Source organism: Neltuma alba, unplaced genomic scaffold (genome assembly GCF_004799145.2).
Source record: "Neltuma alba isolate B1F8T4 unplaced genomic scaffold, ASM479914v2 tig00003612_pilon, whole genome shotgun sequence".
Classification (NCBI taxonomy): Eukaryota; Viridiplantae; Streptophyta; class Magnoliopsida; order Fabales; family Fabaceae; genus Neltuma; species Neltuma alba.
The window spans coordinates 1,913-18,504 of NW_021633353.1; the positions used below are offsets into that span (position 1 = coordinate 1,913).

The 16,592-nt window shown below is 28.3% G+C and overlaps 1 protein-coding gene across 1 annotated transcript; it reads right to left on the reverse strand.

The window, feature by feature from the left end:
• Positions 1-14,420: 14,420 nt before the first annotated feature.
• LOC114742018 (ethylene-responsive transcription factor ERF039-like) lies at positions 14,421-15,147 on the reverse strand. The gene has a single exon (XM_028930262.1). It carries the CDS (start codon positions 15,117-15,119, stop codon positions 14,421-14,423), a length of 699 nt encoding a protein of 232 aa, XP_028786095.1. The 5' UTR covers positions 15,120-15,147.
• Positions 15,148-16,592: the final 1,445 nt, after the last annotated feature.

Sequence of the window (16,592 nt, forward strand, 5' to 3'; positions counted from 1 at the left end):
ATAACTAGGGGGTGGCAGGTTCAATTTCATGGTGTTCATGCTAGCCCATCTTTTGTTTTTCCTTTTGAACTATCTATTCTCTTAATCACACATTATTAATATCTTACAATTCACTTTTAATGTTGCCCCTGAAATATTAGAAATGATGCGATGTTACCCCCTATTAAACGTGTTATTTTAACAGTTAATTAACCAAAACTTACAAAAAAAAATACCCAAAAACTGATATAAAAAAAAAAAACCCAAAAACTTATAAATGAGTATCCTATGGAAAATTAATACTTCTTCCGGTCCACAATGTATAAGTGACTTCTAAAAAAATGATTTGATCCAAAATATAAGCCACTTGGAGAGTAATTAATGCTTATCTGTTAATTTTATTCTTATACTAAATGCTTAAATATAACTCTTTATGTTTTTTTCCCTCTTCTTTACAATCTCCTTTAATACGGGTAAAGTTGAGGAAAAAAATTTAATTTGAAACAAATTTAATGAATCAAAAACGATTTTTTGATATTAATAAATTAGTTTAAATGACCCATTAAGCCCCAACAATTACAAATAAAGTTTCCTCTTTTTGCCAAACATATAAATGCTAAGTGACTAATAATGTGCTCGAAATTTTAATTTTATTAAAATCCGTTGAGACTTTACTAATATTAAGCCATTACATGGGATTATTTTATCATATGCATACTTGAATGGTTCTTCTATATCATTCTTCCTTTTTCGGTAAAGGTATTTTAAACAAAATTACAATTGGAGGAGGTGAAACTTCAGAATAATCTGGTAATGATTTTGAATTGGGAAAATTTTAAATTTTATTGAAAGTCATCTGAGATAGGAAAAGTCCAAATCAGGTTGATAAATTTAATAAATTCTTAATTGGCCCATGAATTTATTAGAGATTTGTGAATTTAGGTATTTTACCACATTGCTCCTATTATTTTAAAGCCACCTCTCTTCTTTCTTTCTTTTTTTCGCTGTGGGCAATATATTTTTTACTGCATGCAAATGACTTTTGTATTAATATATTGCATATAGTAGAAGAAAAGTTACACCCACGGATCATAGTTGCACATGCTCAAGTTTAGGTATTTTTAACTATGTAAATTTTTAAAGAGGAGTTTTTTTTTTAGCAAATTTCCCTTTAAAATTCTTTAATAGACTTTTATTGTTATTCACTCACAAGATAACTTTAGAAATTAACAAGTGCCATTTAATAATTGACAAGTTTTCATTGTTTATTCACAATAAAGCTTTTTTTTTTTAACTTTGTGCTCAAATAATAAACGAATGTCAACAAAATTCAATGATAAATTCGATAATATGGTATATTATTTTATGTAAAATTATTATATTTTATGAGCATTTTGTACAAACATGATATGTAATGATCATATAATTTCATCGCTCATATATAAATACTCAGGCAATATATTTTAGATTAATATTACTTAAAAATCAATATAATACACTTAATATTAAATTATTTGTTCGTCATCCCTCTTGTAAATACAATTTTAGAAATTATTTAGAAGGTTGGTAGTAGGTCAGGTAGAAGAATAATAAATTTGATAAAAAGGACTAGTCACATAAAAAAAAACGTTGGAAATAGATAGTTATACAAACATTGATGTTGAGTTATGTGCAGGGTACATAAGTTGACTTAACATCGCCGTCCCTTTTAATGTTTGTACCTTCAACCACAGCTTTTGTATCCCCAAAATGATGAAGAAAATTAAAGCCCTATTCACAAAGGAATCAGATTCTCTCCACTATCCTTCCCATCCTCTTCCCCTCCACTATCATCTTTTTTTCTTCACAACCATTGGATCAAAACTCCAATGGTCCAAATTTAATATTTTATAACATTTTATAAAGATAAATATTATGATAAAAAATAGATAAATAAATTTAAACTGTTAAAATCTAATCTGAACAGTTCATAACTACATACTGTTATTATAGAGCAAATTTTTTTTAATTTTTTTATTACAATTGTAAACTGTTCATACCAGATTTTAACAGTTTAAATTTATTTATTTTTTTTTAATAATTATTTTTATAAGATGTTAAATCTGGACCATTGGAATTTTAATCCAATAGTTGTGAAGAGAAAAGAAGGGTAGTAGAGGGGAAGAGGATGAGAAGGAAGTGGAGAGAATCCAAGTCCACAAAACATGCCCGTGTCAGGTCTTCTTCTTTCATTTTTATTCACACAAAATTTATCTACATTCTTTTGTTTTTTCTTGAAAAATTCCCTTCTATTTTATTAGGAATTCTAAATTCAAGAAAATGATAAAAAATACATATTAAATTTCAAAATGATAAAAAGATAATTTTGACATGTCAAAACCTTTAGATGAATAGTTAATAGTTTTATAAGAATAATTAAATCACCTATTGATCATTTTAAAATTCAACAGACACTTTATGATCACTTTTTCTTTTAATTTTATACGTCACCACTGTAGGACACGGTTAAAGACAAGAAGAAGGAGAGGAGATTATTAGTTAGTTATTTTATATGACAAAAAAAAATATTGTGAAGTGTTAGTTTTAAAATATTGAAGAGAGCAAGTAATAAAAATTCAAAAGTACAAATTACGAATTTTTTTGAAAAAAAAAATAAATCTTAAATGATGGTTGTTTGTCTGTGTATTAACAAAACAAAGTAAACAAGTACTCCCAAAAGCCCCAAATCGAATCATCATTGGTGGCAAACGTTTCTTTAGTTTAATAATTTTTTTAATTAATTTGAATGTTTTATTTATATAGTGTAAAATGTGATTATAGGGTCAACGGGCTTTTCCATGCACGATTATAATTGAAATTAAAGCAAAAAAAAAACTTATAATTCAATTAGGATCTCATATCTCTTTTCACAGAGGAGGTTATAAGTTTTACATTCAATTAGAGGTGGGTGTGAATGAAAAGTGTGCGGGTTCCTCTTCTATTGAAAGAAAAAAAAAGGGTTTTAAATTGTCCATGTCAAAAAACCAAAATTAACTATTCTCAATTCTTAACATATGGGCTCATAAGCTTGCTAATTTTTTTTCCTTTTTTAATATTTAAAATATCAAATCAGTAATTTAAAGCATATAAATATAAATTAGAGTAAAATACACTTACTTCTCTTTTGACATGATCTTAATTGTAAAAATTTCCTTCTGTTTTTAAAATCTGTATGAATTTCCTTTAAGATCAATAATTAGATAGCAGACCCCTCTCTTTTAATTTTCAAGATTCAGTTTGCATCTACCCTAATCATCGATAATGTTTAGTTACATGTCTTGGACCAGAATACCCTTAAAAGTGGATATTGTTTAAAAATCATTTGGGTTAAAAAAATTTTAGTTCAATGAAAATAGAAGTGTATAAACATTAAATCAAGATATCAAGGGTCCAAATGTCCAAACTCTAATAATTCTTATTATACTTATAAACACGTTTTATATAATTCAAGATAAAACTTACCTCACATACTTGTCTCATATTCTGTAAATTACGGTTAAAAAATTGAGAAGTGATTCCAAACAAACCCGGCCCATTCCGTAAAATAAGCAAATGACAAAAGTAGGTGGGCCTTATGGATTACTCTTTTGTTCTTATTTATAAGATAGGGAGAATTTTTTTCATCATCATATTTTACAAGTTACTCTATTAAAATTTTTGATATGAATATTGCAGTATTATTTTATTTATTATTTATTATTATATGAATAATTAATTTCTTAAAAAGTGTAAGGACAACTGCTATGGAGTTCTAAGAAATGAATATTAAAGTCTTAATAACAACAAAACAATTTATAATGACAAGCTCTGGTATAAGAAATAACAACTGTTCACTTGTCATTAAGACTTGCTAGTTGTTATTTTCTTTGCGTAGAACTTCATTGTAATTATTCCGAAAATATATATGAAATACGAACAAAGTTGAAAAATTGTCAAAGTTTAAAATAGAGCTAATGAGGTGTAAGTTTTTTATTTTAATAAAACATATTAAAAATAACTTATAAATAGGATCACCATAATATATTTTAATTCTTCTCCATACTTAAAAAACTGTATATATATACAAGTTCAATTTTGTTCAAACTTGTCCCAAATTCTTATGAAACCTAGAATATATATAGAAATATATTTTTCAAGCGCATTAAAACAACCACACAGAGTTTATGAATGGACTTGGATTCTCCCCACTTCCTTCTCATCCTCTTCCCCTCCACTACCCTTCTTTTCTCTTCACAACCATTGGATTAAAATTCCAATGGTCCAGATTTAACATCTTATAAAAATAATATTATTAAAAAATAAATAAATAAATTTAAACTGTTAAAATCTGGTCTGAACAGTTTACAATTGTAATAAAAAATTAAAAAAATTTGCTCTATAATAACAGTATGTAGTTATGAACTGTTCAGATTAGATTTTAACAGTTTAAATTTATTTATCTATTTTTTATCATAATATTTATCTTTATAAAATGTTATAAAATATTAAATCTGGACCATTAGAGTTTTGATCCAATAGTTGTGAAGAGAAAAAGATGGTAGTGGAGGGGAAGAGGATGGGAAGGGTAGTGGAGAGAATCTGATTCCATATTTTGTGTGGGTGCATGCATGATACATAAAAGCCCAAGTTAAATAATTGCAGACAAATTATTGGAAGGTAGCAATGACGTCACACAGCGTTTGGGTTATCTGGGCAGAAATGAAAATGAAGGGAGTACCCTTGGTGACGTGGAGGCTTACAGGGAATGCTTAAAAAGCATATTAGATGGCTCCTTTGTGATGGTTTCCTTTACATTCCACGGGAACCGGCTCTCCTCTGCTTTTACCATCCTCTTTTCCTTCTCTGCCAAAACTATGCAGCTTTGAATGTGAAAGTAGATGCTGATTCTTTTTTTTTTTTTTTTTTAATTTTCAAACGAACATTTTTTAATGTAAAGTATTCTTCATTATTAAAATAATTTTTAATATATTCTGCCAAAAAAATAATAATTTGTAACATATCTGGCACTTTAAAAATAGTTTTTGGTAATACTCAGTATAGAGCAAGATGTATTGGGAATTTTTTTTCAGCACCCAGTATCTTAAACTAATTTTTAATATATCTAGTATCTTAAAATAATTTTTAATGAAGCTAGCACCCAAAATTGTTTTTTAGTAGTGCCCAGTATCTAGCGTGCTGCATTTTGAATCATTTTTTCAATAGCATCCAATATCCTAGATTAATTTTTAATGCATTCAGTACCTTATATTATTTTTCTAATAATAACATCCAATACCAAAATTAGCTTAGAATACTTTGTGTCACTAAAAAAAATACTGCAGGTTCAGCTTGCTAGACACTCGGTGTTACTGAAAAAATATTTTAAGATATTAAATATACTAAAAATTAGTTTTAGATATTAGATACTATTAAAAAAATATTTCGGAGGAGTAACAGATATTAGTTTTAAAAAGAAAGAGAGGATCAGCCTTATTTACACACAAAACCATGTAGCTTTAGACAGAGGAAGAGAAGAGGATGAGGATGGCAACTGGCAAGGACGGAAGATGAAAGCCGCTCAATGCCAAAACTCTATTATTGTTGTTTTTGACTTCATTCCCTTCTGATGGGCCCCACAAGTCTCATCATTTATGATTTACTGGACTTCATTCTCAATGATATTTTCCCCCTTAACTAACCAATTTTTTTTTATATAATTTTTTTAACGTGATCAACTATGCTTTTGAGATTTTAGGCGACATCCGTGTTTCATTTATACCGTCCAGATATTTAGATTTAATTATTTTATTTTATATTAAGATATTTGTTTAATATGTCAGTTATCATATGACGGATAATAGGATCATTATGTGATCTCTTGATTCAAAATAAAATATAAAAATATACTTTATTCTGTTTTTATTATAACGAATTGCTAGCTAAAATTAGTTAAAAGTAATAATAAGTTAGAAATATAGTTTTGATTTCAAATATGTTTATAATAAATAAGAAAAAGGATGAAAGATAATGGGTGAGAAAATGTGATAAGGAGAGTATGATAAAGGAAAGAAATAAATAATTAATGACAAAATAAAAAAATTTAAATGTTAGGACAAATTCTAAACTGATGCTCATAAAATAGACCACATCCCTCTCTAAATTTAAAGTATACAAATAAGACTAGAAAAGTAATGATTATTAATATTAAATAAATTTAGACTATCCAGATTTCATTCTTACTTGGTGCCTGCCTTGGTCAGTGTATAAGTTGGATGTTAGATCTTATAACTCAACTTGTACGAAACATTTTTATTAAGATTCATTTAGATGATAATTTTAAAATTATGAGCCAATATTAGTGTTAATTATAATTTTATAACTTGAATTATAAATTTGTAAATTCGAAAGCAAGAAGAGGCCTCACAAAAAAATCTATTTTTCTTTTCGGTCTAATGGTCTACTATTCGGGGTACTAGGGAAAGAGAAGGAATGAGTGTTGCCCCAAAAAAAAAAAGCAAAAGAAATAGATGGGATGGAAAGAGAGAAAAAATTTAATAAATTCAATTTTAAAAAATTGAAAAAAATGGAATTAAAGCTTCTAATTAATATTTTTACTCTTTTATCTTCTCTTTAATAAAATTTTATAACCTCCCTTTTTCAATTGAATTGCTGACCTTTTAGGATAGAATTAGCCATAACTACATATTTGATTTTTAGTAAGTAGAGTGTATATATACAGAGTTAATATAATTTTTGACCTCTTTATTTCACTTTTAATCCCTTGAGAGACAAGTGGTCTGGATTTTTATTAGATCATAAGGATTAATGTTTTAAATTATAAAAAACTTAAGTGACCAAAAATCTATAACTTGAAACTTGAAAAACTAAAATCAAAACAAGAATTAAAAGACAAAAAATTATATTAACCTGCACACTCAAATATAAATATATATATATAAATAATATAGCCGCGGTACGTAAAGCCTCCACATATATAGGCCCTAATTTCCTAATATATTGCGGCTCGTAGTTTTTCCTTTGGTATTCTAATTTCTAACATGCCCCCTGAAAAGCTGCCCTTGTATTTCTCGTGATTATTAACGTCAAAATCCAGGAAATTAAAGCTACATTGAAATGAAAGGGGCAGTGAATAGTAGTATAAGACGGAAATGAAAAGGGAAAGGGGCAGTGTTGGTGGTGATGAGCTGCCATTTTAATATACTTCCAATAATGCAAAGCCACTCATCACATCAAATTAGGTTCTTTTTTTGTGGGTCATTCTTTGTTTTGTCTCGTACCAACATTTGCTCGCAGCCAAAGCTCAATCAATACCTTCATTACTTGTCCATTAGTTCTGTGATTGAAGATTTTTTTTTTAATCTGTTATAATTTATTATTACCTCCTGTCTTTTATATAAGAGTTTGTCTAATTTTTATTTTAGTCATAAATATAAAACTCCAATCTACTTTATCTTTTATATTTATTTATTTATTTTCAAGATAGTCCTTGTAATGATGATGATTCTAACCAATACACTTGATTAACAAAAATATTAGGAAAAATAATATCTATTTATGACAAATAGCTAACATAATTAATTTGCTTGATCTACTGAAATTAATTAACAAAATGTTATATTAAAGACCGAAGGTAGTATTTGACTTGGTTGTTGATAGAGTATAATATCGTCATGTGATTCATATAACTGACCCGACCTAGTAAGATGGGGCATATTGTTATTGTTGTTATAGTTGATTATTTAGCTTACTTTTAATTTCACCACCTCCTTTATACTACAATTAATACTCCTCCGGTCCTTAATATAGGACCCAATTGTTGAGTTGGTTTTGGTCCTAAATATAGGACCCATTTCTTATATTTATCAATTTTCTCTAAATTACCCCTATGGATACTCCTCAACCATAACCAAGTAGAAGAGGGAGAGGAGGTATTAAGAAAGATGATTATGGTGTTTTAGGAAAAATGTGTCACATTTCTTATAATTAACTAACTTACCTAACTTCCTTAATCTAATCAAATTAGTTAAATGGGTCTTACATTAAGGACAGGAGGAGTATTTAATATGTACTATTTATCCCTATATCTTATAGATATAGGAAACATACTTTTGCAGAATATTCACTCTGTTTTTGTTATTAATTGTTGATTAGTATTAATCATTTGATTCCTTAGAAAAGATATTTAAAAGTAGCAGTTAAAATGAAATTGAGGTAGTATATCTTTTTCTTACAATATTTTTTTAAAAAAATATTCAAGCGACATGTGTGTAAAAGTTTATTTCAGTTATACTCCTCTGGTCCTATTTATAAGACAGAGAAAGAAAGTATTTTTTGATCTTATTTATAGGACACTGAGAGAAATTTTTTGTATGAATGTACAATTTTATCCCTTATTTATTATTGTGTTGACTTTATTTATATGAAAGATAATGTATATTAAATAAGGATCAAGTTGAAAAGTTATTAAATTTTAAATGAGAGTTAATCAAGTTTAAGGTTTTTCTTGGTCTGTGTGAAACATGCTGAAAGTGTTTTATAAATAAGACCAGAGGAGTAACTTAATATCCTTGGCAAAAAAAAAAAAAAGATCACTTATATCGTGGTTACTTCTTAATTAATGCAACATATACAAAGCCAACAGGGGTTCCCAATGAAAGGGATTTTAGCCGATTAAGCATGACTTCTCAAATTTGAGTCCTTTTTATTTCTTGACAACTTCAAATTTAAATTTGAATGAATCTAGAAAACACTTTTAGAAAAATTACTCCTAATTAAACCTGATAATACTCAAATTTTAGTCAAATAGTCATATAAAAAGGCACACCATATACGATAAAATTTGGAATAAGTCACATTATTAAGAAGTCATTTAAATTCCACACAATACATAAAAAATGTGTTATTTTTTTAAAAAATAAATTCAATTATTGTGTATAAAAAATAGTAATATCATAGATTTTTTTGGTTCTATTTATATACATCATAAAATTATATTTTTAACATTAATTTACTATTATTATTTTATCCTTTATTTATTATTGTGTATATTGTTATTTTGTTATAACATGTATATATAAATTAGTAATAAAGTTAAAAAATTGTCAAATTTTAAAACAGAATTTATAGAATTTATTAAAAGTAACTTATAAATAGAATTAGTAGAAGGTAGTTTTTTAACACCCTCTTCCTCCCTTCTTTAAATTCAAAGGATGTTTGAAGATCAAAACTTGAGAGAGAAACCCTAAAAGTCATAACCTTTTTTTTTTTGGCCAACACCCTAAAAGCCATAACTAACATTGAGGGACGTGAGAAATGCAATAATTAATCTGGACCATTCATTCATTGATGAAAGAAGAGTATTGGCACCTTTCTTCTGGCTTCTTCAATGCTGGAACACGAAACAGTGAAAATGGTCCACTGCTTTCAATAATTCCCTTCACATATTCTGCATTTCTGGTGTATAAAAAAAAAACACGCTGCCAATTTACAAAAAAAAATAGTTATATCATTTATCATAATTTTTATTTTATACGACATTTTTTCCCTTTACCAAGTGTATATAATGATTTCATTTAATTATATCGTTTATAAGCGACTAATTTGTAAATAATTCTATAAACTCTTTTTAAATTGTGAGATTTATAATTTATTTTAATCTGATATCTATATCAGTTGAATTACGCGTTTTTTTTTTTGACCAAATTTTATGGAAAGGATTGGGTTTACTCACAATCCAAGGACAGAGCAACTAACCTTTGACCTCAATCATACCCAGCACCGTAGCAACTAGGATGTGAAGAGTTCCATGTGAGGGATCACCACGTTATGAGCTGAAGTCTCAACTTTGAAGATACTTCTCCAGCATCGCGACGTGCTTCAGGGTCAAACCCGCTCTCTCAGTGAGCGTGTCTAATCCTTTTACCTGCTAAACCCATGAACGAGGTTTAAATTACAAGTTTAGGCCATGTTTGGTAGGAGCGATTGATTTTTAATGGAATGGAAATGATAATAGGATTGGGAATGAGGTTTTTATTTTATGTTTGATAGGAGGTAATATGTGGAAGAAATACATAAATTTATTTTATTCATAATAAGATATATAAACTTAAAAGACTGTAATACCCCTTGGTATTTTAGGGCTTGGGACTCCAACCTTATACTCTCCTCTTTTAATAAGAAGAAAACCGCTTGATCATATATATTGTTTTAAAAATAAATAAATTAAAATTTGACTCATTTTACAATAAATAATAGATTAAATATTTTAAAAATTAGAAATGGCTTTCTACCATATCCCAACAAATTTATATATATATAAAAGTAATAAAAAAAATCAATACTTCCTTAAAATTTATCCCAAAGAATTATTAATCATTCCTTAAAATTATAAAATTTTTATTAGAAAAAGTTATCCTAGGTCCTTAAAATTATAATTTTCTTAAAATTTAGTAATACATTTTGAAATTAATAATATGTAAGATCGAAAGATAAGAAGCAAATGACAATTATCAAAGTATCTTATTTCAAACAGTCATCAAAATATTCCTGTTTGAAACAAAATATTTTAAGTCTGTAACAAAATATTCCTATCTGAAATAAAATATTTAAAGTTTGTAACAAAATATAAATTTTGTCTTAACATTATTGTAACATGAGTATTTTTGTCTTTTATACATTTTAATCCCAGAATTAAATGACATTTCCAGGGGGAAGGTGGGATTGTATAATGCGACAAATGTGGCATTGCTCAATCCTAGTAATCTTTAATCCCTCTTACCAAATATCACAAAATCACCCAAGCCCTCCCCCAATCCCATTCCCTCCCCCTCAATCCCTCCTACCAAGCGTGGCCTTATTGGTTAGGACAATGTGATTTTTTTCCCTCAAACATCAAGCAGATTAAAATAATAGACAGAAAATATATGTTTTTATTTATTTTCCTGAAGTGGAGGATATAATAATGAAAATGGGAAAAGGGGTGGACCATTCAACCCAAGAAAGGACCGCTTCCACCCGTTCACGCCTACGCAAGAACCGCACAACTCTTTCTTCACGTGGTCCTTCGTCTTCTTTTCTTTTCTTTTTTTAATCCTTTAAAAAAAAAAGTCTTTTGACGATTAGTTAAACAAAGTTTAGAGTTACAAATAAAATCGAATCCACAATCTTTTATTTATAAAAAAAAAAAATTTACATGCCATTATTACCAAACACCTATTCGTAGATAGTCAATATTAAATTAAAAGAAAATAAGTTTTCAATACTTATTCCTTATAATTTTATTTATTTCATAATTTAATTTCTATTTTTGAAATAATATTAAAATATTAATATAAATATTTAGAAAGTTACACAGTTGATACATGAGTCATATCCTCAATAAATTTTAGGATAAGACTGTATAAAAGTTTTAATTATGTGGGATCTAATTAAATAGTTGATATGAGTCCTATATGTAAAATCTATTTCATATGTTTATCAATTTTTTTCCAAATATTAATACTTGATCAACAATAATCAAGTAGAAGGAGGAGGAAGAGAATTAGGAAGATATTAGGGTATTTTAGAAAACAATATCATACTAACTAAAATAACTAACATTCTTAATATATTCAAATCAGTTAATTGGGTCTTATATTAAAGATCGGAGGTGTAATTGTTGAATATGATTATCATGAATAAAAAATTACTGTGTTGAAAAATTTGATAATATATAGAGAATTATATACTTTGTTATATTTTCATTGTAAGCTTTACGAAAGTAAAAAGGTATTTGGATATAATCAAAACCATAGTTTTATAAGTGTTTTTACGATATACGAAGTAAATATGTAGAGGAATTTATCTCAATTTATGAAAAAGTACTTCTTTTATGGTGTCTAGACACCCCTAAAACAAGCTAAATATATATTCAATTTTTTAAAAGTATTTCTCAAAGATTCTTTGTAGGTACATGACAATAGTCTTATGAAAAAGTTGGTGCTCAAGCTAAATATGAGTTACTTTATATAAAAATTATGGACAAAAATTACTCGCATGTACATTCTGCAAAAAGATATTTCAGTACACAAATATCTTTGCGACTGGATTAGAAGCAACCACCCGTTTTTTTTTTTTTTGGTCTCCAAAAACAAATGGCTGGCAAATAACCATTCGTTTATATTTTTTTAAGAGAAAAATGGTTTAGTAATAGTTTCTATTATCATATTTATTATTTCATTATTTTTATAGGTACTTTCATTATCATTTCCATTAATTTCACTCTGATGCACATGCAATTCTCTTGAAAAATGTACTAGTAATTTTCAAATAAACTTCAATTTACTGGTCCCAAAGAAACCACAATTCAAAATTAAAGCATATGGTATTTTTCAAAATATAAATCAAATCAAACTATATAGCAATGTCTGAGAAAATATACTCTTCCGATCCTAAATATAAGACTCTTATACACACTAATATAAAGATTTTATATTTAAGAGAGGAGGAGTAGTAAATAATACTCCCTCCGTTCCTTATTATAAGAGACATTTGATGCTTATGGCTTGTTCCTATATATAAGAGACACTTAAAAGTTGTCTCTACTTTTTTGTGTTGATTTCCTATTTTACCCATATTTATTGTCTCCAACTCACACTCTCTCTCCTTCCCACTTCTCTTTCTTTTAATAATTTAATTGTTCTCTCTCATGCTCTCTTTCCTTATTAATGAGGGCATTTTTGGAAAAAAGATTATACTTTTTACACATTAATTGTTCTTAACTAATTTTAACTGTTTTTTTGATTAACGTAATTCGGTTATTCGTCTCTTATAATAAGGAACGGAGGGAGTAGTAGTATTACATTAATATCTTCTCGTTCAAGAAGCCTGGACAAGTCAGTCATTCACCATGAATACCCCGGTCCTTTCATTAAATAAGCACAACTGTAATTTTGTGCTTTTAAAAAACAAATAAACAATACTGGTATTTTTCGGCAACTAAGTAATATTAATATAAATTTCAGATTTGAGTCCGTTATAACTTAAAAGCAAATCACTTAATCTTTTGTTAAAAAATATAAATTACATCAGTAATAAAACATAATCTTCATAATTTATTAAGTATTATTTATTTCTTTAAAAAAATTCGACAGCCAAGCATGATAACAAGTTGAATTAAAATTCTGATCATATAAATATGGGTTTAAATCTTAATGTTATTGTTATTAGGATCTTAGTAATCCAAGGATCTATTAAAAAAAAACTTTACAACCATAAAAATTGGATTGATCTCATTTAAACTTTTATTTATAAAAAGTTCTATTCAACTTATTGATCTTGTTTTCTTCTACTTTAAGTATTGTTCAATCAAATTATTTAACACTTTTTTATCATGAAAAATTTAGGTGAATTAGACTTCAAAAGACTACTAGCAACAAAATCTTTATATTGATAATTAGATTTAACTCATAACCTTATTGGTTATAAGTCCATTTTTTATCAATTGGACTAACATTTGGTGACAAATTATTAAAAACTTTTTTACTGTGTAAAAATATAAGATTTTTTTACTTACATATTTTTTTAATACTAGAAATCACTTTTGATGATTTTCTTTCATTTTAGGAGAAGAGTAAAGGGAACCAAATAAACAGTGTCGTGGTACCCTCATGTACTATCTTTTTTAATCTTGCATAAATAAATGCCTTTCATGCTTTTTTCACTTCAAAAAAAAAAAGAAAAAAGAAAAATGCCTCTCAAAAAAGTAAGCCGGGCCCCCAGAAAAAAGGCACACAGCTGTAGCTACACGCGTCAGAAATGCAGAAACACTGTAAATGGGGTGATTTGGAGAAGATATGGTAAAATTGGAATTTATAATGAGGTCCTTAATTATATAAATTCAATAGAATTTAAGGTTCTAATTGCAATTCTCCCAAAAATATTTGTCACGTCATGTTGCTTCATGTAGAACATCACCTTTCTTCCAAACTTAACATTCACGGGAATTAATTATTCAATGAATGTTGTAAAAGTAGTTGCTATTTCCCGGCATCCTACTCCGATTATTCCATACCTTAATTTAAAAGCAGAAACCAAATATTTCAATTAACATTAAAAAATATATACTTCAAATTAATTTTTTATTTTTTTGCTTTGAAAAAAACTCAGCTTCACTCCCATTAGTCCATAACCATACACCCAGAAGCAGATTATAATATTAATCTAACACGAGAGATGGAGAAAGAAGTTTTGAGTGTGTAGCATGAATTTTAATTCTCAGAATTTAATGTTTTGTTGCATAGAGAAAAAGAATTTGAAGTTTGTGAAACAATAATTAATAGACAAGATGTTTGAAAATAAAGTAGTAAGAGAAAATACAATTTTATTCGTATCTTACTTTATTCACATTTTATACACAAATTAAACTAGGAGTCCCACAGAAATGGCTCCTCGAGCCGGAAACCTGGGTCTCTGTAATCGGCGCCGGCTAGGAGCCACAGCGAGGAGTATTGAAACTCGTCGGCGCCACCGTGATTTAAGATATCGGGAAGGTTGAAGAAAGTGTCATCGTCGTCCGTTAACGACGAACTTGACAGTGGCGGAGCGTCGGCTTGCATGACGTCTGACTCGGCCTCGGCTGCTTGAGGGTTTATGTGGTAATTGATGGCGGCTGCTTTGGCGGCCGCGGCTTGGACGTCCTTTGGGGAGTTACTGGCCGGACGAGGAAGCACGGTGGCTAGCTCCGGGAAGTTGAGGAAAGCAGAGCTTCCTTTAATGTTGAGAGCAGCGACGTCGTGAGCTCGAGCCGCCATTTCTGCAGTAGGAAAAGTGCCAAGCCATATTCTGGATTTCTTTCTGGGTTCTCTGATTTCTGAAACCCATTTCCCCCACTGACGCATACGTACGCCTCTGTAAGTTGGGTGCTTCCCGTCCATGTCCGTTTCGTTCTTACTGGTCGTCGTCTTCTTCTTCCTCAGCTTCTCTTCTTTGTGAGCTTCTTGAGCTTCATGGTGTCTATTAATGGCTTCTGTGGTGCTTGAGGAGGAGGAGGAGGAGGAAGAAGGAGTTGTTGGTTGAAGCTTAGTGTGAAGGAGAGCTTCTGGTTCTTGTTGTTCTGCTGCCATGGCTGAGAAGAAGAAGAAGAAAGAAAAGTCTGGTGAGGAAGAACTGAGTTAGTGTTGGTTGAGCTGGGAGCTACTTTTTATAGGATGCAATTATTTTGCTTCTTGTCTTACTGACTTGGGAAAGAAATGGATCCGCTTCATGCTCTAAACCATTTACACATGTCACTTTAGGCTTTTTCCTTAATCAAAAATATATTTTTCTTTTGTTGATCTTACACGTTGAAATTTTGGACTTAATAATTGACAATACTGTTCCTCTGCTTTTTTTTAAAAAAAAAAACTGGCAATGCTGTTCTTGTCATTTAGATTGAAACATTTCTTTATATCAATATTTAATTAATTGAAAATTTCCTTTATATTAATATTAAATTACTTAATTTTAATTAACCATGAACGGAACTTACCATTTTATGCAAAAAATAATTCCTCCTTTTTTTAAAACAATAAAAATAAGTGTTAACTCTGGTAAACCCCCATGAAATTTATTTTTATAAAAAATAGATTGTGAATTTTACACAAATAAATTGATAATATTACCTCTGGTCTTTAATATATGACCTTGTTTGACTTTTATTTTGATCCTAAATAGAAGACCTCAATCCACTTTGTCTCTAATATTTATGTATTTTTTTTCCAAAATAGTCCTTCTAATGATTGTAGTCTTAGTCAATACACTTGATTAGCAAGGATATTTTAGGAAAGACAACACCTGTTTATTACAAATAACTAACTTAACTCATTTTCTTAATCTCTTCAAATTAGTCAACTAGCTCTTATAATTAGGACCGGAGGTAGTATCTTTCATCTCTTTTTGCCATATATTCATACTTTATTATGTTTTTTCCCACTTGTTCTCTGTCCCACCAACATGTTTTATAACTAAAGTTTCTTTTTAAAAAAAGTTATATTTTTACATATTTATTATTATTGATCAATTTTAATTAATTTTTTTTTAAATTTTAACAAACTTTTTAATATATGCAATTTGGTTATTTGCATCTTATTAAAAAAACAGAGGAGGAATAATTGTTAATGCAGTTATTAACCTTAAAAAGGTTCTTATAAACTTAGTTAGCCCGCCAGAGATCATCTTCAGACATGTATGGTCATATGATATCTACTCTTTGTTGATTTTTTTAGGCAATCATTTTTCTTATGAGTATTTTCTTTGTCACGATGATAATTATTCCCAAACTATTGCTGGACAAAAAGGAGCCAACAATACTGTTCCTCTGCTTTCTTTCTTTTTTCTTTTTTTTTTTTTTTAAAAAAGGGGCAATACTGTTCTGGTCATTTAGATTGAAACATTTCTTTATATCAATATTTAATTAATTGATAATTTCCTTTATATTAATATTAAATTACTTAATTTTAATTAACCATGAACGGAACTTACCATTTTTGCAAAAAATAATTCCTCCTTTTTTAAAAACAATAAAAATAAGTGTTAGCTCTGGTAAACCTCCATGAAAT

Excerpts from the sequence above, each read along its gene's own strand:
- LOC114742018 (XM_028930262.1), bottom strand. The coding sequence starts at position 15,119 with ATGGCAGCAGAACAACAAGAACCAGAAGCTCTCCTTCACACTAAGCTT.